The sequence below is a fragment of the Styela clava genome, chromosome 7 (genome assembly GCF_964204865.1).
Source record: "Styela clava chromosome 7, kaStyClav1.hap1.2, whole genome shotgun sequence".
In the NCBI taxonomy this organism is placed as follows: Eukaryota; Metazoa; Chordata; class Ascidiacea; order Stolidobranchia; family Styelidae; genus Styela; species Styela clava.
In genome coordinates, this window is record NC_135256.1 from 13,838,320 (window position 1) to 13,861,331 (window position 23,012).

Consider the following 23,012-nt stretch of genomic DNA (forward strand, 5'->3'; position numbering starts at 1 on the left):
GAGATTAGTTAGGAAGGTATTGACACGAAATGGACCTGTAGATCACTTTGAGTTAGATTGTTGTTAGAATTCTCTGCATGTTCTTGTGAATAGTTTTCCTTTTTTAACTACTGGACCAATTGAATGGAATTTTTTCAGTGATTAAGAATTGTTGTCACTAGAAGGCTATTACTTTTATATATATTCCTGAATGTTCTATAAATCCTATGGGATCCGATATATCACCCGCCAATTTAATAATTCGCCAAGCATGTCGGCTATCTTGTGTGTTGATTTTGCTAAATCTCGGGACGCAGAAGTCTTTTCTATATCGGTGACGCACTGTAAGTGGGTACGGTAATGTACTGTAAAAGTAAAGTGCTGTAGTGTTAATGATTTAATACTACAGTTGTGAGTAGAAGCATTTAGCATTTTAATCCACGTTGGCGCATGAATAATCATAATCACAGTACCTAGTGAAGCTAAGGCAGTCCAGACAACGGTACTAGTAGCCTAAGTTATGATGGTTCACAGATCCAGCTTTGCTCAGGCTGGGTTCTTCGGAAAATTGTGGGTGAAATATTTTAAAATATTTCGTTTTTGCTTTCGTGTCTAAATATTTGAGCATTTTTCTCTTGTGTTTTTTCAGAGGCATGGGCCTAATGGCAGGGAAACAGTATAGAGTCCAAAAACGCGAAAACGAGGTAATGTTCACGACCACGCTCGAAAATCTGTCTGAGTGAGAAAAGTGTCTGATCGGATGCGAAAAGGGAGCATTGTTACGTCACTTTTTGCATCTTGCTGATTGGCCAATGTCATGAAGTAAACAAGGAAGTCGATGCTCGGGGAAAGGTCTATACAGCGACAGAGTCCAGCCATCCTCTCGCACACAGTTATACCCGACGAGATTCGAACCTACGCAAGGAATCAGTGGTGCGCTGGCAAGCGTAACCTAAAGGCTTATCATCCACGCAGGATATTCAGAGGTGCGATGAATTTGGGATAAATGCCATTTTCCAAATCAAACCCCAAAACGTTTTAAACGGTAACGGGACACTCATGTGTGTTCTACTTACTGAAGATGAGCACCGGTATTTCACAGTTCTGTCATTCTTTTTCTCACTCTGGTTGTTAGATCAGAAGACACAAGATTTCAAATTTGTTATTTATTGAAAACAGCAACTTGACGCAATAACTTGAATAAAAAGCAGCCGACCCCCATCCCAGCAGCCGGAGAAGTGAGCTATATTTTTTCGCACGTGGTATGGGAGATCAGAGTCACATATTATACAAATTTAGATGTTAACACAGTAGGCTTCTTAGACTAGACCACTGGTACTCAACCATGGCCCACAGCTAGGCCACGGAAAGATTTTTGGGTGGACCACAGAGAGAGAGATTTATTTTCGTCAACCAGAAAAAAAAAAACACTGGAACAATAGCAACAATAAAAATGTATAGTTTTTCGGTATAGACTGGGAGGAGCGATACGACCATACGGTCATCAGAGTCAGCTCCCCCCATATTCACTATTTTAATTATGCATATGAGAATTCTTGAAAATTGAAAAAAAAAAAATTTTCTATTACAGAAGAAATACAGAAATAATACAGAAAATAATGACATCCTAAATAGATATCTAATATTGAGTTAGGTGGAATTTTTGTTCAACATGCCAGCTGATAACAAATCATGGGATATGTGGATTGGAGCTTGGAAGGAGCAGCGGTGTGGAAAACAGTTACAGAAAAGATTTGGAGAAGATTGAGAACCACTTCTGAAAATCATGATCACGAAAATTGGTCACGTCTGGGAAAATTTCACTTAGCAACTTATGCAAAAAATAAATAAAACTTTCACATTGTCAACGTCAAGTACATTCAAAAACCTAATGATGAACTTTTATGATGACAATTGGGAGAAAAGCTTTCATTGAAAGGCATGTGTTGGCAAGAAGAAAATTTATACACATCTGAGGAATGTTGGACTTGATAATGCGGAAGACTGAGTGCCCCCTATTATATATTCATAGGACATATATTTATAGGGAATGTCATAACTCGAACTATATCTATGTTTGCTGACTTAATGCTATGAGAAATATTTTTTGCTAATAAAAACTTGAGCCTTTGGGTGATGTATACAAGTCAGTCAAATTACTGTTCGTAGGGTCCGCATTGATAAAAATAGATTTGAAAGGAGTACTGGGAATAAAAATAATTACACTCCATCCTGGATCTAGTATAGTTGGGGCGTTCAAGAGGTTTTCAGCATGGTCATTATCAATGTAAATGTACCAATGCGGTGATCAAACTGACCTAATCACAATGAAGTATAGGAGGAAAATTTGTAAATATTAAAGCTCAATAAAGGCACTCAAAAGATCTCATTTATATAAATACAATATTCAAAAGAAATAATATAACAGTAATCAAACATATAGGATAATTCTTATATCATTTGGATAATTATGAAAGTGATGGACAACTAAGACAAGTACAGTATGATTAACAGAACTATTGAAAATTTGATAACTAATGATTGACGATGCTGTTTCCTGCTACTGAATGGTAATTGGACACGTAGTGGACATAACGATCGTTTCAATATTATGTTGGTCTTGTTGTTCTTTGACACTTTTTGGACATCTAGTGGAAAATCTAAAAAACCGCTTTTCTCTTTCATTTCTGGACCGATTGCTTCGAAATTTTTACTGGTTAAAGATGAAATTTTTCTCCAGAAGACATGGAACGTCGATGGTTCGTAACGAAGTCCTTACGGTACTTTGCTACGATTTTTTCCTTACGCTGTCTTACTACGGTACCGGTACTGTACCGTATTGCAATAATGTTGGTTTTCTTTTCTGCGGGGACGTTATGGTACCGTACCGCCTTAGCGAAAGTTGGAAGTCCTACTGTACTGCTTCGCTTGGTGTGAATATATTTGTAGACTGTGATCTGACGGTACGGTAAACCGTACTCTACTGCGAACAGACGTGTCCATATATTTGGGCGTAGCTCTCTTGTTTTCATTCTAATTATAAAGGGAAAGTGTTCATTTTCGCAAAACGATTTTTAATTTTTTTGTAGTTTTTCCTTTGCAATAAAAAGTTAATGGGTCACGAGAATTTTTGTGCAAAAAAAATGGGCCACAAAAGAAAAAAGGTTGAGAACCACTGGACTAGACAAAACAGCATCGAATGGGTCAGCATAAAAAAGATATACACAATATAAATATATAATTTGGCTCGGAGGTGTGATGGCGACGGGTCGTGCGGCTTGCCACCGCATCTCCGATTCCCGTGGCGGATATCATGTGCAAGAGAATTTCTGGACCCTGGTCGCCGAAGGGTAAGGGTTCACGTAAACGATCAGCGGTTACGGCTTCCTCAGGCATCAAGTCCACGCATCTGAAAACATATACGGTAACTGCTAATTCCATACTTGACTGGACTGATAACCGGAAGCCGGGAAGATATTTGAGTGCGGTCTAATAATGAAGTAAAATGCATTAATTTATTTTATCAATTCATGTCAACTTCAAAATTGAATGAAATCTAGATGTACCAATAAAGTATATTGTCTGTTTTCCACTCACGGGAAAAAACAAACTGGTATCGTATTTGCACAAAATGCCCAGGAAATATTTCTTCAAACAGATTCAAAAAAATCAATTCATTATAAAGGTACTATTTATTTAGGGGAATATTCCATCCAAATCAGATCATCATCAAGGAGGTAGACCGCTATTAAGTGCAATTTTAAGGTGTAGATCATCAATTTCATTATTCAATGGAACTTTGCCCTCAGGCGAACAACTAATATTAAAATCATCATTATTATTAATTTGTGCATCACTATATGATTGTTCTTCGTTATTCGATTCTGTTGTTATTTTCTTTGAATAATTTTTAGCAAATTCTTTCCATAGCTCCTGGGAATCATCATCTGTGCTACTCAAAGACAATGCTCTTTTTCTTGGTTTGATTTGGCTACTTGTGGATAACTTATTCATCGTTAATTCTGGTTTCTTCAAATTTCCAAAGGATTTAAACTGGAAAATAACATTTGGTTATCAGCATTTTCATCTGAATAGTAGAATATGGCCGACAGCCTTCTTATGAAATATGTGAAACACAGGATAACAAATTTACCAATTTGGTTTATTGCAAGTAAGGCACTAATGAGCATGTTAATACTTGATACCTGTGTGAAAATAATAGAATATAATCCCGAATCCACCTCCCTGGATAATAGTTCATTATGTATCTCTTCATTAGGCCAGTAATTTTCTGCCAACATAAATTAAGGTAGCTGGGCTCGCCGTTTTAAGCGCAATGCTGGGTTTAGGCCTAGAGAGTCTTCGAAAAATCTGATCACTTCTATATTAGGGCTTGCAACCTGTCTTCAAGTATAAAAAAATACTTAATAGGAATAAGTGAATTATTTATATCCAGACCAAAAAAATTGAAACATGATGAATGTAGCTACTAAAAAATTACAAAATTGCTGCTTTAAGTAAACAGATTGAGCATATTTGTAGATATAAACAAAAATTTCACCGTAATTTCATCTTTTACATTCGTCAAACAGTTAGCAGAAAGTTCATCTTCAACTTCTTTCAATGTCATTCCACCACGCGGTATTACATTTGCATATATATTATCAGGATTGACATACTTGACAAAATCACAAACCTGATAAACATAGAACATTGTTTTTTGCATGTGATATTTTCCCAAAATGCATATTTGATACAATTTGATATTAAATCAAGATGAACTCCAACCTTACATTTAGGTATAGCCACATCTTTAAATACTAAGCACAGTGGTATATTTTGTGCAAAATCAAATTGAAAACCGATATTTATACCATATTAAAGAGCAGCAATTTTCAATTTTTTTGCCCTGGAACATCTATGTTTTTTAATTTGCCTAGCGGAACACCAAGAAATTGGAAGGTAAAATTGGTGGGTAATTTCCAAAATATCTAGCTTATGGTAAAATTAAACTGTTTGCTGTAAACTTGACAATTAAAAAATTAGGCCGATGGTTATCAATATTGAACGGTAAACGAAACCTCCATGCTTTCCAAACTAGCACAAGGCCTTCCCGCATGTTTGAATAGCAAGGCCTGTCCGCCTTTTTATCGCTAGTTGGGAACTTGGGATACAAATGTACGATCCAGAATCGCAGAAGTACGACCGAGATCGCCATGGCGACCAATTCAGTCACAACTCGTGGAACAGCAGTGTTCCGTGGAACAAAGTTTGGAAATCGCTGTTATAGAGATACACTTATTAATATATTCTTTTGATGTACAACATAATCCTTAGAACAGAATTTTCATATTTATCCCCCAGTCCATAACATACCATACAGTTGTCAGTCCATGACGGGTATAGAAAGAGTTAACCAGTTATTTTTTTCAGATTGAACGACTTAATAGTGGAGGAAACCGCAACTGACCAGTTATGACCAGGTTATGTGAACACTGTTTATCGTGGAGGAGTCTAGCAATCCTCTTATACATAAGTATCTGCTACTGGACTTGAAACTACATACCTGTGGAGGTTTATCAGAGGAATATTTACATACGAGTAACTTGATTTTCTGTGATTGTGATACATTTTTTCATATTTTGTACACTATCTTAAAATTTATGAAACAATGGTCAGCCATTCTGGCAAAAAAATGAAAATCTCTTAAATATACAAACCTCACTATTCGATGAATGAAAAGAGAAGCAAAACCGAAAATGATTTTTCCCAACTTGATGAAAAACTTCATGAGGTTTAGCGGAATAAGTAAAATACAGTGTACTCAGCGTCAATGTGAGAAATTTTTTATGAGTTTTCCTCTCTAGATCTTCTTCATCTGCTTCTTTCATGTTCCACTGCTGAGGTTTGTTGATTCGCTAAGAACAGATTAAATGTAAAGCTTATTTATTGATTGGGTTTCTGCATGACCAACTACTCATCCTTTTTCTCTGCTTTTGCGCCAGTGGATCAGATGCATATAACTGCAAGAATGCTGTAGCAAGAGTTAAAATGACTAGTTTCGTGGAATCTAAAAGCCTTGTTGTGCAATAACACAAGTATGTTTCTGGTAGTTGAATTATGTATGTTTGAGGAAGTCTGACGTAAAATATTGCGGAAATATATTTTAGTTAGTATGCTGCAAGAAGCTTGAAAATGATTAAAATCTTTAAATAAGAAAAAGGTGGTATACCACTACCAGTACAAGTTGTGAAAATGACCAATTCTAACCCATGACAAATTTTATAAAAGACCACTTTGAGAAGCAATTCATTCAAACTAATGAAACAGTAGTATCCAAAATTATTAAACTTACTGATAAGAACCATACAAGAAAACAAGTTATTTTCACCTCTTTTTTGAAGCAAGCAAAAATTTTTGCATATTCTGGGTTATCCGTCAATATTTTATGAGTTTCTGGCAAGCACTGGTAAAGATCCTTCCGTTTGCAATAAATTTTTGTTTTGAATTTATTATGAAGTGCATGGAATAAATATTCATATCCATATTTTGCACTAATGTTTAGTCGTACAGCATGCAAGTCATCTGAAAACATGGGGATTAAAAAAAATAAAATATGATACTTTTTCTACTATTAATATGAATTTTAAACTCAACTTAAAAAAATGAAAAGCATAATTGAAGTTCAGATTGTATAAGGCACAATGTGTGGAATATTTATTAACTAAGATTTCAAGATAGGCTTTTTCAAATATAAACCAGGTTGGAATTTAAAGTTAATATGCCTGTGAAATTATAGAGTGAATCACTACTGCCTTTAACTTTGGAACTAACCATCTGAATTCACGTAATGGACATAATATAGTGGACATAGTCGAGCATCAAACTCACCCTTTGTCAGCCATTCTGCTACAACAAGTTCTAATCTTTTTAAACAGTCTTCCCTGCTTGGTATAAAAATAGCATCTGGTATACAAAAAGTTGTATCAGCATACATGCTTTTGATATGCTTTTTTGTCCCATCTAAAAATAGTAGAAAGTCTTCGAATGAAAGATTAAAATTAGATTGAAGTTTAAAATTAAAAGCCAAGGCTATCTGAGTTTTATGTCCTCCACTTTAAATGAGGTTTTGTAAACGCTTTTAGGGCCTACCGGAATTTAATTTTGGAAGAACCTTAATCTTTGTGTTTCTGCATTGTCTACCCAATTCATTACATAGTGGGTGATTATAAATGAGAATTTGGTGGATAATGTGAAATTGAAAATCAACACAAATACAGTTCATTCACACCAGTACTATCATGATTATATTTATGATTGAAAAATAAATAAATACTATCAGCATATTCCTTACTTGATGTATGAAGACATTTCATTCTATGACCTGAACCTTTTGAAAATCGAAAATCTCCTGTGTATAAAACATTACCTTCTTCCCCTTCAAACAAAAACCTGAATTAAAAAAATATGCAGATCATAAACAAGACAAATTTATTTACTGAATGTCGCAAGTTAATTTACTCTCGAAACAAATAAAAAATGCTCATAATGGACAAGAAGGAGGCACATCAGTACGGGATTCAGTACTGAAGATTCCCATGGATCACAATGAAACAGCAAAATTTTGGGTGCTACGGGACTCCGAGAAAATTGGAAAAGAAATAAATGAGTATCCTTCTTCCAATTCTTTCAACCATCTTCAAATTGAAATTGATTGGTGTATCAGTAGTATAGAAAGGTGATTTTTCACAATAAACATAAATTTAACAAAGCTTGTAGGTTATTTAATGTTACATTAAAACTGTTCATACATTACTGATCCTGGACAATGAGAAGCTGGAAGAAGTGTAATTGTGATTGACTTCAATTCATTTTCATTGATTTTTATATCGATAACCTTAACAAAAATAAAGATAAAAAATAAACTAAGTTTCAAATTGAAATATTCACAAATCAACTGGGTTTCAAAGGTCAAATGAACAACTGTTTCTTTCATCTTAAAAATAAAATTATTATCACAAATAAATAGTTCCAACACAAGAAAGGTTGCAATTCTCAAACTTCAATCTGAAAAACAACCATTAATGAGTTTATCAGTACACATAATCAATATATATTTAAAAACCAATATTTGAGTCCAAATCTCACTTAGGGTGTAATAAATGTTATGTTTTTTTCCAAACCAAAAAGATGCCAGGCTTTTCAAAACATGATAGCTGTCTATATAAAAAGTGCTGCTTGTCTAAAATTTTGTTAGTGTTTAAAAAAAGTTTGTTTGGTGACATCTCTCTTTCTTGTGACAGATTGACACTGATCAAAACAGAAACACAAAAATTACTGCATTGTCCCATTTATATGGTAAAATATATACAAACCTTTGGATAATTAATCGGAAGTGCTATTATATTATTGGCAAGATGATAGTAGCGGTCATCTGCAAGCAATAAGGCCCTTGAAACTTCAGAGCAATAGAGAAACACACTTTCATTCGATTTCAAGCGCTCATGAAAGCTTTCATCTCCTAAACCAACCATGTGATCAGTGTGGCAATGAGAGAGAAAATATGCCCATGAAGATAAATTTTCTCCATCAAAACGATCAATGGACAGGTATTTGTATTCATTGAGAAGACCACCAAAACAACTCATTGCATTAATGTTTTAAGTATATCAATTCCAAAGTAATCATTCAGAAGCTATTGATCAGTAAATTTCATTATGTTACCAATTTAAAGTTTCACTGTAAAAAAAATACATAAGAAATATGAAAAGTGAACTTGGAAATCACAATACAGCTAATGATGATCAAATGACGGGTGATCAATCAAAAAAATTCAAGGAATAATAGTCATTTAGTGTGACCAACATCCTATGGTTGCGCCAGCTCAAATATATAGTTTACTCTAACAATGTAAGAAGCTCAGTTCTCGGATTCCAAGAATTCCCTACATTTTTTTTCAATAAAACAAACATCCTATTTGTGAAGCGTCATGCTTGGCGCAATAATAATATAAATCAATCGCGGCATGCAGTCGCTGTCATATGACTAAAATTCTCCCTGGCTGACATTTTTTTGCTAAAACTCTCAAAATGAATTGTATTAATTTTTCTGAGGGATCCAATAGTGATACTTTAAGATTGCGTTTCTTTTAGTTTATCCTGAAGTGTCGTTTTGTGGTTATATCGAGACATCAGACCTCGTAGAGAGGGGCTTGTATTCACTTTTCTAAATATTGTCTTTAAATATGGGGGTTATTCTTGGAATCGGAGAACTTTGCCGGACTAGATATTTGACATGGTATACCATATGACAGAATGATTAGGTCTAAAATAAAGAAAAAATATATTACACAATGCATTAAAATATTAAAGTTCAGCATTCCTCTCCTCTGGATAGATAAGCTATCCTACGATATGGAAAATCTTACATTTATTCCAAAGCTAAACTACAGGCATTTACACCCATGATATAAAAATATTATAGGATAGGATTACCATATTTATCCAGAGGGAGAGGAAAGCCGGATAGACAACTTAATTATATGGTGATCCACTACCTCTGGTCTGGTTACAAGCCCATGTCGGGTATGGGATTAGTTAGCCAGTTATTTGTTTCAGATACGGTACATGGATATTTCTGTATTTTACATTTTTTCGTTTTCTCTAATCAACTACTGAACTATCCATTAACTTTTTGGGTCGATGGCTCAAATGTTCGTGTTTTCCCACCCTCAACTTCAACACTTTCGTATTGCCAACGTCTAAATGTCCGACAGTCAATTCCACATTTAGAACTACGACATGTATCACATGGATAAAAACATCCAGGACAGGTGACCATCAAGCAATCACATAAATCTCTTCCATCTGCTACAAGACACCCTCCTTCGTCATATAAACTCTTTTTGCGACTTTGATTTTGTTTGATAATTCTTTGTAGCTTTCTTTCTTGACGCTGGCTAGTTTCTGGATTGAAGTGATCAAGAGCAGGGCCAGGATTTTGAAATTGAAGATTCTTTATTTGTCTTGCTTGTTGCATTCTATCAGAATATCGTCTCATATTTCAATGTTCAATTCTCACTTTAATGCTCTAAGATTGTGTCAACTAAATTAATAATCAGTTTGTCAATAAAGGAATATTCGCAGACAGATAAACACATAAAGTTCAACCCACCTCCACCAGAAAAAAAAACAGTAAATTAGGGGGAAATCCCTTTCGACAGGAAGAAATGGCAACACTTATCTATGAAATTTGTTTGTTAAAAGTCTATTATATATTTTCAGAAAATTTATAAAAAAAATTTAAATATTACATTTCAATTTTAAATTAGATTGAATTGTTTCATTGTTCATTTGAGCAATTGTTTATTCAAATGTGACCTTTCAACTCGTTCAACTAAAAAAGCCCCTACATCAGCGCCAACGACACTTGTTGCATTGCAGCTGGGAATATAATGAAAGCGATCGGCAGGTGTGTAGATATATCTAGGACACGTCAGTCAGTCAGATGAGTATAACTTTATTTTTATTAGCGTGTGTAAATGATACGAGCATATTTTACAGTGCAAGTCGGAATCATTTTGTATGACAGAAGTCATAATACAGTATTATGGTACCTTGGTACAATGCGGCATGATTCGATGAAACAGCATTTTATCATTTTCAATCAATCAATTTTATTTTGGTCGCTCCGGTATAAAACTAAACAGATAAACTATATCGATTTGGAGTAATCAATCAAGTCCTTTGACTGTATAAACGACTTCCTTTCATCCGAATGTTCACAAACCATTGCGCTCTTTCTAAAGATATGATTAATACTAAGAGCAGGTTTCTGTCTTATTTTGCATAGGTTTATTTTTCTCTTTTCCCACCTTACCCACTTTTCAGTAATTACCAAAACCTCAGCACGCAAATTTTTGCATTTGTCAGGTATATTTTTTTTTTAGAAAGTCAGTTGAAATGTATATTATTATTTTTTTGTTTGTGTGAAATCGACTCTGATCATCCAATCTTATTCGCTTTATTTTTATATTCACTCGACTTTGCCATTCTTTATCTGTTTCATTGCACATCGTAACATATGACTGAAAATCTCATGCATGTTATAATAATATTCCATGTTTGTTCTGAAGTGATTCACACTTTTACCTCAAACAAAGCTATAGAACAGTGCTCTTCAACAGGGATTCCGCGGAACCCTAGGGTTCTGCAACACATGCAGTGGGGTTTCGTGAGTTTATAGGGTTCCTTGGGGGTTCCGCGTAAAGGAAAAAATGACTGCTGGGCCAGTAAAGTTGCAAAAAATGATTATTCTTCTTTTCCATTTTTGGATGAATTTCTAAGTGCGCAACAGCAAGAAGGACTCGTAGATATCTGTAATGATATTAATTCTGAGGAAACCTTCAAAAAAAATGGAAAGGAATATTTTTGGATTTCTCTTCACAAAGAGGGTACAGCAATTGCAAAAATGCTTTAAAATTTCTGTGTAAATTTCTCAATACCTATTTGTGTAAATCAGCATTTTCTGCTTTAATAACTATTATTAACAAAAACGAAGTTGTTTAAAGAGTGTAGACATGAGTATGAGAATTGCTTTGAGCGTCGTGGAGCCACGATTCAAGAAAATGCAAGAACAACCTTGTCATTGAATTTCACGCTTGTTACCTTCTTTCTGTTTCGTTGTTGAGGTGGAAATATTTGAATTACAAATATTTCGTGTTACGAGTATTCCATGTTTTATTTTTGTTATTTAGGGTTCCATAAAAAACGAAAAATGATATCAGGGGTTACGCAATACCAAAAAGGTTGAATAGCACTGCTATAGAACCATAGCAATTGATATGACTATTATGCTTTTAGTAGGGATGGGATATGCATATGCACTAACCACTGGGCCGAAACATTCACTATTTCTGTATTTATTGGAAAGCTCAATGCTATAATTTTGTGCCTCCTATCATGTTTGTCATGCATTCTGTTTAAAAAATATACTTAGCCACTTATCTATATGTGGTACAAAAAATACTGCCAACAAGTTAACATCCAGACAACTACGGTGATCCAGCTCAAGATGTTAGTTACTGTTTATCTCCAATACTATAGTCCACTAGGTGACATAGTAATAATTTCTAGATTATAAAAGAACTAGCTTCCTTCGTTAATTTGTGATATTAAGACAGAATGCCTCCTTTGTACCCGTTAATTATTGAGCTGAATCTTGAGTCAGAAGCATAGGATTTTTGTCAAGGGTGTCATTTTATAACAGTGTGTAAAGTTGCTGAGGAAACACATCAGTTCACTGAAGGAAGTCGTTTAAGTGTATTTAGCTCCCATTCTTGTTTCCCTCTTACTATCATATTACTTTGAAGGATGCAGTAAGCGCTAATGGTGTTCATGACTGATATATAAATAAACGTGCCGTCAAACAATTGTTCGAAATCTCTCCGTGGATAATATCAGTTGTTAACGCATGTATTGCGCTATCAGATAGTAAATGTAGCAACCAAAAATGTGGAATGACGCATAAAATCATTTGCAATGACACAAGATGTCAGTATTATTTGTGAGTTGAAATTAAGTACCTAAGTAACATGAGTAAACTTCTCACAACTAATTAGCTCTGATGTTGAATATTTCATTAGCCTGTTGTTTTTTTATGTTGAGTTTTATCGGTCAAAAATATCATTATAATTGCGCTTGGACCGGATATGCAAGGCTACAGCAACAAATATTAAAATAATGATGTTATCAACGATACGTCTCAAAGGGCTTTTATTGATATATATGGTATAATTTGTGTCCGGATTATTCGTGCCGATTGTGACTTTTGGCATCAAATTTATGTATTATAGTATTATTTTTAAATTATTAGGTCGGGAAAAACGCTTTGAACATTTTCATTTCACAAACTCAATAGCTCAGCGTTTGGCACATCGTGCTGACCGCTACGAAGAGTACGCCATTGTGTATAATAATAAATTCTCTGACTCGAGCTGTTTGCAATTTTTTACCCTTCACGTATTTTACGAAATTGAGTTCTATAAGTAAAGTTTTATATCCTTTGCAAGGTACTACATAAGGTAACTTATACTGTCAGTATCTAACCATGGAAGAGTCTTTATGCCGAATCAAAAATTTGGCTCATGCTTCTGTTGCTTCTCTGGAAATGAAAATGCAACAATATGATCGATGGTCCGAAAATTTTGAAAGTGATGTCAGCAATCTTGATTATCGGTAAGCTGCAAATCTGCAATTCAGATTGGTAATCTGTGAAGATTTGACTTTCATATTCAGCGTATTTTCATTAGTGATCGGAAGCTGAAAAAAGTTATTTCATAATCAACGTAGTAATCAATCCGTATCTAGATACCTTTAATAAATTTTGCTGATTTAAATTTTCGTTTATTTTTTCAACGAAATGGTATCGTTTCTGGGGATGTTTTGATACTAAATACGAAAAAATGTTTTGGAAAAAAATTTGTTTTAGATAGGATAGTTAATTTCGTCAATCAGAAATTACCCCTTTTTCTAAAAGATTTTTGCGAGGTCGTGATATATGTCGAATTTGTTTATTACATATTTACTTTCAACAGAGCTCCAAAGATTTGCGTTGATCATTTGTATCGAGTGATTGAATCTAAGGGACTTCAATTCACCGAGGAAACAGAAATAATCGACTTAGCTGCCGGTAATACTCCTATTAAAGATTGTATAATCAAGTAAAGCTCTTGCTGCATCATCAATATCAAAACTTGACGCAGTCGTCTTAAATAAGTAAAAATTCATAATTCGTACAGCCAGAACTGCTGTCAATATCTGTGCATACATAATATGCTTTTTTTCGTGTTTTTATGGCAGGAACTGGATTGGTCGGTAAATTCCTCCGCGATAAACAATTCATAGGAACAATTGATGCTCAAGATGGAAGCTCCGGAATGTTGGACGTTGCAAAGACTAAAAACATTTACTCGTAAGCTTTGCCAAAGATAGGATAAAATTTTCATGTTTATCCCACCGGATGGGAAATCTCAAAATAAGACCTATCATGTAGAAGATAACGACTGTCCATACCAGACATATGTACTCTTACACTTTATTTGTTTGTTATTTGTTCCCCTGGGATATTTAAGTAAGTACTATCCTATGCACGAAAGCTGCAATACCATGATAATACCATATTTGTCATAAAAGAAATTATGTCATACCTATATATATATGTAATAGTTTAATATTTTATTTCACAGCAATTTCTACGAATGCATTTTAAAACCAGATGCGATCTTGCCTCTGCCGGTAAATCATTACGACGTCGCAATTTTGAGCGGTGCTTTGAGTGACAGTCAAGTACACCCGACGTGCCTAAAGGTTTGTGCATAATGAAAAAGTTACATTTGAAACTACATTAGACATGAGCGACAGTGCGTTGCCGTTTTCAATACCGGCGTCTCAATTGAGTTCTGTAGCCTAATTTAGCACCATTTCCACAAACTCGCTCAGCGCGTAATAAATTGGGTACCGGTAACGCGATATGGTCACGTAAATGCTTCATTCCATCTCTAATTCTAAAACATAGGCGCTTTATACGTAATCGGTGATTGCATGTTTTGAACGAGAGTGCCAAAATACCTTGTATATATATTCCTCATTGTGGTGAGAGGCGCATCATATTTAAGATTCGTAATATTTTCAGGATATACTGCGGCATATCGAAGTTGGTGGGATTTTTGTATTTTCCACTCGTTCCAATAGAAACAACCTGGATTTCAAAAAGAAGTTGGAGATAGAAATTGAAAAATTAGAGCATGACGGCTGTTGGGAAAAGCTATTAGTAAATGATGTCAAAGAATTTGAAAGAGCCACCTCTCCAGAAGAAGTAATACAGGCAGCTGACAAACAGCAAATTACTGAGGAATATCCTTTTATATCTGGATCTGTTTATTGTTATAGAAAACTAAACTAGCTTTCTGTCTATTTATATTGTTGATTTGCAGCTAAAGTGCACTCGTGGGTTTTTACCTAATTATTTATAACCCACGATTCGATTATTTGATGTTTTCCAATGGAGGTTGCAAATAATGTTTCAACTATTTTTGATCGAAAGCAATTTCAACTATTTTACAATATACACTCAGGTGCATGTTTCCCATTGCAATATTGTTTTTAATTATGCTAGTGGTTTATAAAGCAATCACAAGTATATATGGTACATTATATTAAAATAAAATCATAGTGTTTTTCGTTGATTGCAGCTCTTTGTATTGAACGTGAATGTCGGCTTCGAGTGTTACGGCGATTTGTATTGATGTTACTTTTAACATCGTCGTTCAGCCACGATCTCATGCTCTCAGGTTCTCGTATTCAGACATCAGGAAAATATATAAATGCGCTATGTTTTATATGTGAATATTTCTGTATACTGCGGCTTGTAAATATTATTTCCAAATTTAGCATCATAAATTAAAGTTATTTGCCAAAAAGAAGTTGGCACGATGGCAACTTAGATACACGACTGGCAGCGACGAATCAATCCCGTGATTTAGTCGTAAGCTGTCGGAGTTGTAATTTGCTATTTGACAGTTAATGACACAAAGAGAGTTCAGTCTCTACCGCTGCTAGCCAGTTGCTTAGTTTGTCATAAATATATTGTCTAATGATAGAAACGAAATAATCATCGGTGGTTAAACAGCGGATGATTTCTGCTGGTGACTGTGAGTGTCTTCACTGCTGTATGTTTGTTTTCCTATCGAGACAGAGACTGTTTGTGTGCAACATCGGACAAATGGCTTTTTGAGTGCCTGAAATCAGATGCACGTGGTTATGAAAGTCGATCAATAAGATGAAACTGTTGAGCCAGGGAGTTTAGCAAAGAAAATAACATTTTACACAAATTTGGATTAGATTTGTTCGGACTGATTTGGGGCATGACTCGAGTTGAACATATATATATACATATAGTAATATCTCAGCGCAACACGAAAATTATACATTTTACTCGATATGGACTAGTAACAGAACAAGAAAAATAAATACACTTTCCAATGCGGCCGAATTCAGGTATCGAGTAATGAGATCGTCTTCAACTTAAGACTAAGAAAATAATTAAATAGTGTAGAAAGATTCGCTGTCAGAATGTCAAAAAAACACTTAACATGATCATGTTAGTACGACAGGGGTGATCACTTTTACTTGTAAAATTTATCATGATAAACCCCTTCAATACACACTGTCTAAAAACAAGGAGGCACTTACGAAAACGAAACTGTTAACTTGACCTCGCAGGATTAGTCGAATATCTCACTTTGATATTTATATATCATACAGGGCACTTACTTCTTTCATTCCATGGAGAGTCAGTGTGAAAATAATTGGATTTATTATTGAATGAGAAAAGCTCAGAATAACAATAGCAGCAGCAGCTTCGTTTGATAAGTTGAGTCGGAAGTTTGTTACTGATTCAATAAAGAGGAGTATTGCCGAAGGAACTCTATACGAAGAAAAACATTTGTGGTTTGTTTACATGGGTTAATACGTTGTGTAATCAAAAAACTGCGACATAAATTCGTGACTCGTGGTTGAAACTTTATACGAAAAACAATTCAAATTTTTGTTGTGAGATATCTTTCAAATGATTGTGGTAAACTGAACATGCATGAACTCGGCACTAGAGTTTGGCGCCATGTATATATATATATATCATAACTAATTCAACATTGCCATCATGTTATTCGATCCAGATACATGGACGATGACGATGAATGAATATAAACTGTCCAAGGGCATTAATAAGCCAGGTCACTGTTTAAGGTGAAGTTGAAGCTTTGGACAAGGTAAAACACAGAAATATTGCTATAAATTACTCACTTGCATATGACAAATGTAAAAGTTATTGTAATCATAAAATGCATCATGTCTCTCATGTAGTTCATCTGCACGGAGTGTCCTCGTAACCTTCTGGGCAAATTTGTCGATTCTGATAATGAAATTTAAGAATATCTTCAATGCATTCACAGAAATATTATAAGCAGAAATATCACGCCGTATTAATAGTTTTTTTCATTGTGGTAATGATTAAATTTTCAAATTGCACTTAATAAAATCGCGTTTTATGGACAATGTTATATTGATATTATCCAAAATTTACCTTCGGAACTTGCGCGACGTCTTCGGGCGTAATATTGGTGTAGTCGAAAAGGTAGAAAGGCGATAAATCCTCCAGCTGCTTGCGTCACTTGAACGGATGTCACAACCAGAATTATTAGTGTCACGAAAAAGAGGAATAAACATAATATGTAGGATACCGATTTCAGTGGTGGAAACATATAGCTAAAGTGAAAACATAAGATAATTTAAAATCTGAAACTAAATGTAATGTGTATTCAAAATGAAGTGATTTCGTTATTCGCAGAACAGAAAGCGTATAAAAACACCAGTTAGCTTCAAACACTTCCGGCAATAGTCAGTCAACATATGTCAAAATTCAATGCAGTGAAGCTATTAGACAATAAAGCTAATGAGTTTCGTGTGACCCACTTTAGAGCATGCTTAGATCAAATTTCTTTATCGCAACCGTAATTACCGCGTGTTTTCACACCTTTTTCGAAAGAGAGAGATGATTCATATATCCCACTATGGAACAAGTGAGATTGGGATGGACGATGATAAATTGAGGCTGATAAATTGAGCCACGAAAAACTATATCGCGGATATGAAGACCCCAAGTTTCTGATTTTGTTGTTTATTCAGTACAGACCAGGTAAATCTTCGAAGCTACCGAACCAAAAGTTTTACCAAGTTCTGCATCATGTGCGAAACTTGCCAATAAATCTAAATGAAAATACAACATGAAAATTATCCATCCCTCATCCGCCACCTAGTATCCCACCGAATTACCCGCCTTAACAATCCCCTATAAAATATTAATATAGATCGGCTTCGCAACTGATGGCTTAGAAGGGTCACAAAGCATTTTTGTTGGCAATAATCGTAGAACGGTTCACAATTTTCTACTGTTGGCAGTAATCCCAAAACGATGAATTGTGAAACTATCGTAGCTGGTCTTTTCCTAAAAAATATTATAGTAAAATGCACAAAATATTCCATTTCTATTTTACCTGCATCCATGATTTTCGAAACACCGACTGGCATTTACACTCTGAATGCGACCGGCTTCGACAAAACATGCACAGGCTTCGCCACAATTCCAGAATAGTGGTATAATTCCTGAAATTTACAATCAGTTCACTTCACTATATATAATTATGTTTAGTGTTAGGGTAATACGTATACCTTACATATTGCATGAATGACAGCACTTTCACGTGTTTCTAATCCCATTCAAAAAGATTAATAATCAGTTGCATGGGACTAAATTGTAAAGTGTGTAACCAAGTACCGCTGGCCGTCAGGTTTTTGGCGGTTCAAGTGTAGATAAAGTGTCGTGAAACACGCAATGCATATCGCTTCTGCGTACTGCGATGACCGGGGTAGTAATGACGTCTCTAATTGGCGTCTCGCCTCAAAACAACGTCATTCCATATTTTATTGCATTCGAGTTCCTACCTTAAAAATGGCACATTTCCCGTCTGGCAAACGCGTCATAATCATTCTGACGCCCCGGACAATAAGTATATATAATTTGAAATTAATCAACTTACCAAGAATCAACGAGACTGTCCAAACGAAGATTGTCATTCGGTAACTCACTTTTCTGGAAAGTATACCAGAGGGTGCTTTGCCGCTTTCTTTCGACTTCCTAAAAATATAACAGACCAGGATACTAAAATGGCAAAGGGATCGCTAGTCTTAAACCACAACCATTTAACTTATAATGCTAGAAGGCTAATTTGGCTGTTATACAGTACGTTTAGGCAGCCGAAGAAAAAAAGGCAACCTTAACTCGGCAATTTAATATTCAAATCAAAATATAACCAGTATTTTTAAATTCGTGACTATGGAGGACCCTAATCATTTTAACCCATATATGTCGTAGTGTAGGGGAATCCCAATGTCTATACCAGGGGTTCTTAAACTTTTAGAGCCGCGCCCCCCTTTAAAATTTTTTACAAATTTCGCGCCCCCCCCCTATTTTTGCTTTGAAAAAATGCTTTTTTGTGATGGACAGGTTGTTATATATTAAGATGGCGCTATAGGAGTGTTGTTCTCATAGCGTCATTGCTCAGGTTGTTTAGGCATAAAACGCTTCGGAGTACAACTTCGCCGTTCACTGGCGTATGTATAAAGCCAAATGAGGGTTGGTCATCATACATCCTCGTTTTTCCGCCTAGTTTGCAATACCTGGCAAAATCAAACTAATTATTAAGTAAAACTAAACAAGCAATAAACCTATGCTTTAATGTATTTTCTGCCCAAACGTTTACATAAGACATGTAAAATTTCAATCAATTGTTTACTTCATCACTATTGAGCAATGCAAAAATTTTTACTGTGTGTTAAAAATAAGCAACAATTACAGACTTCTTGGCTTCACTAACGTTTCAAACAAAATGGAGAAGTGCAAATGAATTTATGTAAATTTAAAAGCAGTTCATTTTTTAATAGTCATTATGCATGTGGACGTTTCCCCGGTCCTTGACCGCTGAAAAATAAAGTCGCTAAGGCGTTTGCGATTGCATTTTGTTTTAATCTCCATTGTTTACGTCAGCGTGGCGTGTTATTTAAGCCCTAAAAATCTCGATTTCGGTGTTTATTCTCCCTAAATCCGAAATTTCCCTCGACATATTCTTGTGCCGTGAAGACTATTCTAATTACTTTTTTTTTGTTTTCGAATGGAACCATGACACCTCTGAGGAAAACGAGTTAGTTTTTATTATATAACCATCAGCGACGAGATGCTAATGATAAAATAAAGAAGTGAATCCGTAACTAATAATTAAATATACTTTCTGGGATATTATACCAGATCGTTCTAATGACGACAACGAATTCGCATGAGTGCAATATATATAAAAACTAAATATAATCGGGCAGTTGATCACACTTTATTATGTCCGCGGATTGGCGTGGTATTTTAGATAGGTAATGAGTTTATTTTGTCGTGAGTCGCCGCAACCGCGAGTTACCTTGAACACATATGAATTAAAATAGAAAGAGAAAGACATTTTGAATTATTGTAGTTATTACGAGACAGAAAAATTTATTATAACACAAAAAGCCGGTATTTTTAACGAAAGCGGAGACCGTTTCAGGAGCCGTTCCATGTAAATTTCCGATTCCATCTTGTGACCTCTCGCCCCTACCCCAGACCAACCCCCCTGTGAGCATCTCGCGCCCCAGTTTAAGAACCACTAGTCTATACCGTCTATTTGAACCCAGTACATTCACGTATGTTCAGTCGTTTAATATTCATGAATACAAATTGATAATAAAATGAATTATGAATGGCTTCACAGAATCGTTTCATTCATAAGGTAACGACATTTGGGTAAGAAAAGACGTATATTAAAATCCGTTAAAATACTTTTCCATATGAATAAAAACAAACCCCAAGGGAATTTTCGGTGTAGATCCACTGGGCGCCAACGCATCAACATATTTCTTGAATGCAATAACGAGACATGCAGCGTTTCCTGTTGATGCTACTTGTGCGGTCAGCAGAGTTGTGGCACGTATCAAGTAAAACCACGACGATAACCCCATTCTGTCAACCGCTGAAATGAAAAATTGCATATATACTTATTTTTGTAACAAATTTGCGGTGAGTATTTATTGCAGGATATATTAGCACCATAGCGTTAATTCCGATGTCATAAAAATAACTACCAGTTTGAGACGATCATAGAGTGGTGATTACTGATTAGCAATGCATATTGCATTCTTTTCAATCGTCATGCATTGAGTTGAGCTGATGACGAAAATATTTTTGACCAAATGAAATTAAGGGTGAATGCCGTCGTACGCTTTATCAGGACATTGTGCATTGGGCGGGCTTTACTTTACTGAAAGGTGCAAGAGACTCACAAAGTATGACCGTACTCTGTAATTTAAAATTATTGACATTAGCCAGCGATTCTCGGCTTCATTCCGTGCGCTGCGTACATAGGGTATATGTGTTAATAACCTAAATTTAAAAACAAGGTTAAGAAGCCCAATGCTCTAATATTATGTCATAATATACCTAAGGCATGGTGTCATAATTCCCGTTTTCAGTCGCTTGGTCTGGTATCATTCTATATACAGTAGTAGTGTGAAATATATGCGTCTTCCTTTGTCGTTATATATATACGATTTTAGATTTGTACACGTAGGGTGATTTTATGTATAAGACAACCGTTACGCTCATTTGCTTTAAAATTGAAAATCGCCCCAAAATTCAATACAACGTTTCTTTAGTATCAATTGCATAGGCATATAATATGCGTCTCGCGATTCGCGAATTTGCTCTATTGATGACTAATACTCAATATATGTGGTTCAACAAATCATCCGTATTTTTTATTACTGTATTTTGTAACCTAACCTTATTTGTGGAACCTGTCAAAATGACATATTTTATTATTTATAAATTACCAATATATACCATACCATTTCAATAGGGTGCTTTTGTATTCTTTCGGTGCTAAGCTACACATGTTTGAATGAAGGGTGTTGATGAAAACTCAATATTTAGACAAATATCATGAATCAAATTTTGAGTAGATTTTTTAAAATTTTGTTTAAAAACTGCGAACACAGAACATTGAATTTTGTCGAATATTTGGTTCAGCTCCACGCAATTTCGAGTTCCGTCAATATAGTCTTTTTCCTAGAATAAAGGGGGAAATAAAACTGGGATCTTTCGTACAAAGCCCCCGTCAAAATAACTGGAAAACTGAAAGACTGGAAAAAGTCTATAATCTCGACATGAATAAAATTTAATACTCATAAAACAACATTACTAACCTTCGTTTTGCAAGCTCTCTTCATCGCTGGTTGATAATCCTATCACTATCGAGTTTATTATGTGAATAAATCCCAATAGACAATCCGAAAAAGCAATGCTCAAAGCAAAAATATAGATATTTTGTCTCAAACTTTTCCAACTGTACAGTAATGCTATCACAACTATTGCGTTTTCCAAGAAACTCGCCGAGGCAATAATCAATCGAATGATTGGTTCATGCACTTGTGTCGTATGGGTAACATTTCCTCCTTCAGCGAGCATGAAAGTTTCACATTCGTAAGACGTATAATATGTTTCATTGGAATTTCTACTTTCTTTTGTTGTTGATTCTTGTATATCAAAAGTGCTCATATTACCAGAAACTATGGTTGTCGCTATATCCAGCGTGCTGCTGACAGACGTCGCGTCTCCAGAGAAAGCCATGTCATATATTGGCGTACTTTGATACATAGCTTTTAGATGTTAGAAACGCAACGTACACATTTGCGGAATAGAAACCTACATATGGCCTGAGAATTTTCCACGCGAGGTTTTTTCCGCTTGCGTATGTCGACCTATAGGCGTGAAATCTTTTCAATAGTGAAGCACATCGCTCACGCCATTTCCTACGAAACCGCTTACTCAGCTCCGAATATATCTGACAAACACTGGTTACGTTTTGACGAAAATGTTATGGAGGAAAAACACCGCATGCCATTAAATTACCTAATTGTTGAATGTACATTGTGACATTCATCGTTCTATTTTGAAATTTCTAACGCGTATTTAATAAAAAAAAATACGTTTTTGAATAGGCGGCATATAATGTCTGCTCGTGTAATGTTTTTGGTCCATTTTAAAGTTCCCAAAATTCATGTGTTTAAATCTTAATTCTGTATGACTGACCTTTTCGGGCAATACACCTCGCAAAACATTCGAGTCAATCATTTCCTCTGCCCGAACTCGGTATTGTCTAGCTCTCGGTATTCCAGCGCATGTTTGTGCCTCATTCGACCAGTCATCATACGAAATGACATATTATGCTAGGTCATTTCGCTCATGAAAAATAAATCGAAGCCCGGACTTGCCGAACAGAGATGGATGTTGCCCGACTCTCGACCCAAACTTCTTACTATATAAATATATACGGGGTG

At 35.1% G+C, this 23,012-nt stretch overlaps 4 protein-coding genes across 5 annotated transcripts; 1 reads left to right on the top strand and 3 right to left on the bottom strand.

Annotated features, from left to right (window-relative positions):
- Positions 1-1,130: 1,130 nt before the first annotated feature.
- Positions 1,131-8,627, bottom strand: LOC120327778 (protein artemis-like). Of its 2 annotated transcripts, XM_039394137.2 has the most exons (8): positions 8,355-8,627; positions 7,791-7,876; positions 7,334-7,431; positions 6,871-7,002; positions 6,371-6,564; positions 5,700-5,897; positions 4,541-4,675; positions 1,131-4,032 (listed from the first exon to the last, which is right to left on the bottom strand). In XM_039394137.2, exons 1-8 carry the CDS (start codon positions 8,625-8,627, stop codon positions 3,709-3,711), a joined length of 1,440 nt encoding a protein of 479 aa, XP_039250071.2. In that variant the 3' UTR covers positions 1,131-3,708. The 2 variants fall into 2 exon arrangements, with proteins under 2 accessions (XP_039250071.2, XP_039250072.2); XM_039394138.2 differs by lacking the exon at positions 4,541-4,675.
- A 92-nt stretch (positions 8,628-8,719) lies between these two features.
- Positions 8,720-10,172, bottom strand: LOC120328598 (ARL14 effector protein-like). The gene has a single exon (XM_078114329.1). It carries the CDS (start codon positions 10,036-10,038, stop codon positions 9,658-9,660), a length of 381 nt encoding a protein of 126 aa, XP_077970455.1. The 5' UTR covers positions 10,039-10,172; the 3' UTR covers positions 8,720-9,657.
- A 2,067-nt stretch (positions 10,173-12,239) lies between these two features.
- LOC120327780 (methyltransferase-like protein 27) lies at positions 12,240-15,223 on the top strand. Its single transcript, XM_039394140.2, has 5 exons — positions 12,240-13,214; positions 13,574-13,668; positions 13,839-13,950; positions 14,225-14,345; positions 14,671-15,223. The coding sequence occupies exons 1-5, from the start codon at positions 13,087-13,089 to the stop codon at positions 14,938-14,940; spliced, it is 726 nt and encodes a 241-aa protein (XP_039250074.2). The 5' UTR covers positions 12,240-13,086; the 3' UTR covers positions 14,941-15,223.
- Positions 15,043-22,797, bottom strand: LOC120327779 (sphingosine 1-phosphate receptor 1-like). The gene is made up of 8 exons (XM_039394139.2): positions 21,879-22,797; positions 20,482-20,647; positions 18,635-18,732; positions 18,092-18,200; positions 17,122-17,303; positions 16,842-16,950; positions 16,311-16,464; positions 15,043-15,775 (listed from the first exon to the last, which is right to left on the bottom strand). Exons 1-8 carry the CDS (start codon positions 22,327-22,329, stop codon positions 15,659-15,661), a joined length of 1,386 nt encoding a protein of 461 aa, XP_039250073.2. The 5' UTR covers positions 22,330-22,797; the 3' UTR covers positions 15,043-15,658.
- Positions 22,798-23,012: the final 215 nt, after the last annotated feature.

Bases quoted from the DNA above. Each gene is read 5' to 3' on its own strand.
- LOC120327778 (XM_039394137.2), bottom strand. From the start codon at position 8,627: ATGAGTTGTTTTGGTGGTCTTCTCAATGAATACAAATACCTGTCCATT. The intron at 7,003-7,333 runs GTAAGGAATATG...TACTATTTTTAG, and splicing joins GAAATGTCTTCATACATCAA to ATGGGACAAAAAAGCATATC. The intron at 4,033-4,540 runs GTGAAATTTTTG...GTTATTTTCCAG, and splicing joins ATGTAAAAGATGAAATTACG to TTTAAATCCTTTGGAAATTT.
- LOC120328598 (XM_078114329.1), bottom strand. From the start codon at position 10,038: ATGAGACGATATTCTGATAGAATGCAACAAGCAAGACAAATAAAGAAT.
- LOC120327780 (XM_039394140.2), top strand. From the start codon at position 13,087: ATGGAAGAGTCTTTATGCCGAATCAAAAATTTGGCTCATGCTTCTGTT. The intron at 13,215-13,573 runs GTAAGCTGCAAA...TACTTTCAACAG, and splicing joins GTCAGCAATCTTGATTATCG to AGCTCCAAAGATTTGCGTTG. The intron at 14,346-14,670 runs GTTTGTGCATAA...TAATATTTTCAG, and splicing joins TACACCCGACGTGCCTAAAG to GATATACTGCGGCATATCGA.
- LOC120327779 (XM_039394139.2), bottom strand. From the start codon at position 22,329: ATGTATCAAAGTACGCCAATATATGACATGGCTTTCTCTGGAGACGCG. The intron at 18,201-18,634 runs GTAAGTTGATTA...TGTAAATTTCAG, and splicing joins GACAGTCTCGTTGATTCTTG to GAATTATACCACTATTCTGG. The intron at 16,951-17,121 runs GTAAATTTTGGA...TTTCATTATCAG, and splicing joins ACGTCGCGCAAGTTCCGAAG to AATCGACAAATTTGCCCAGA.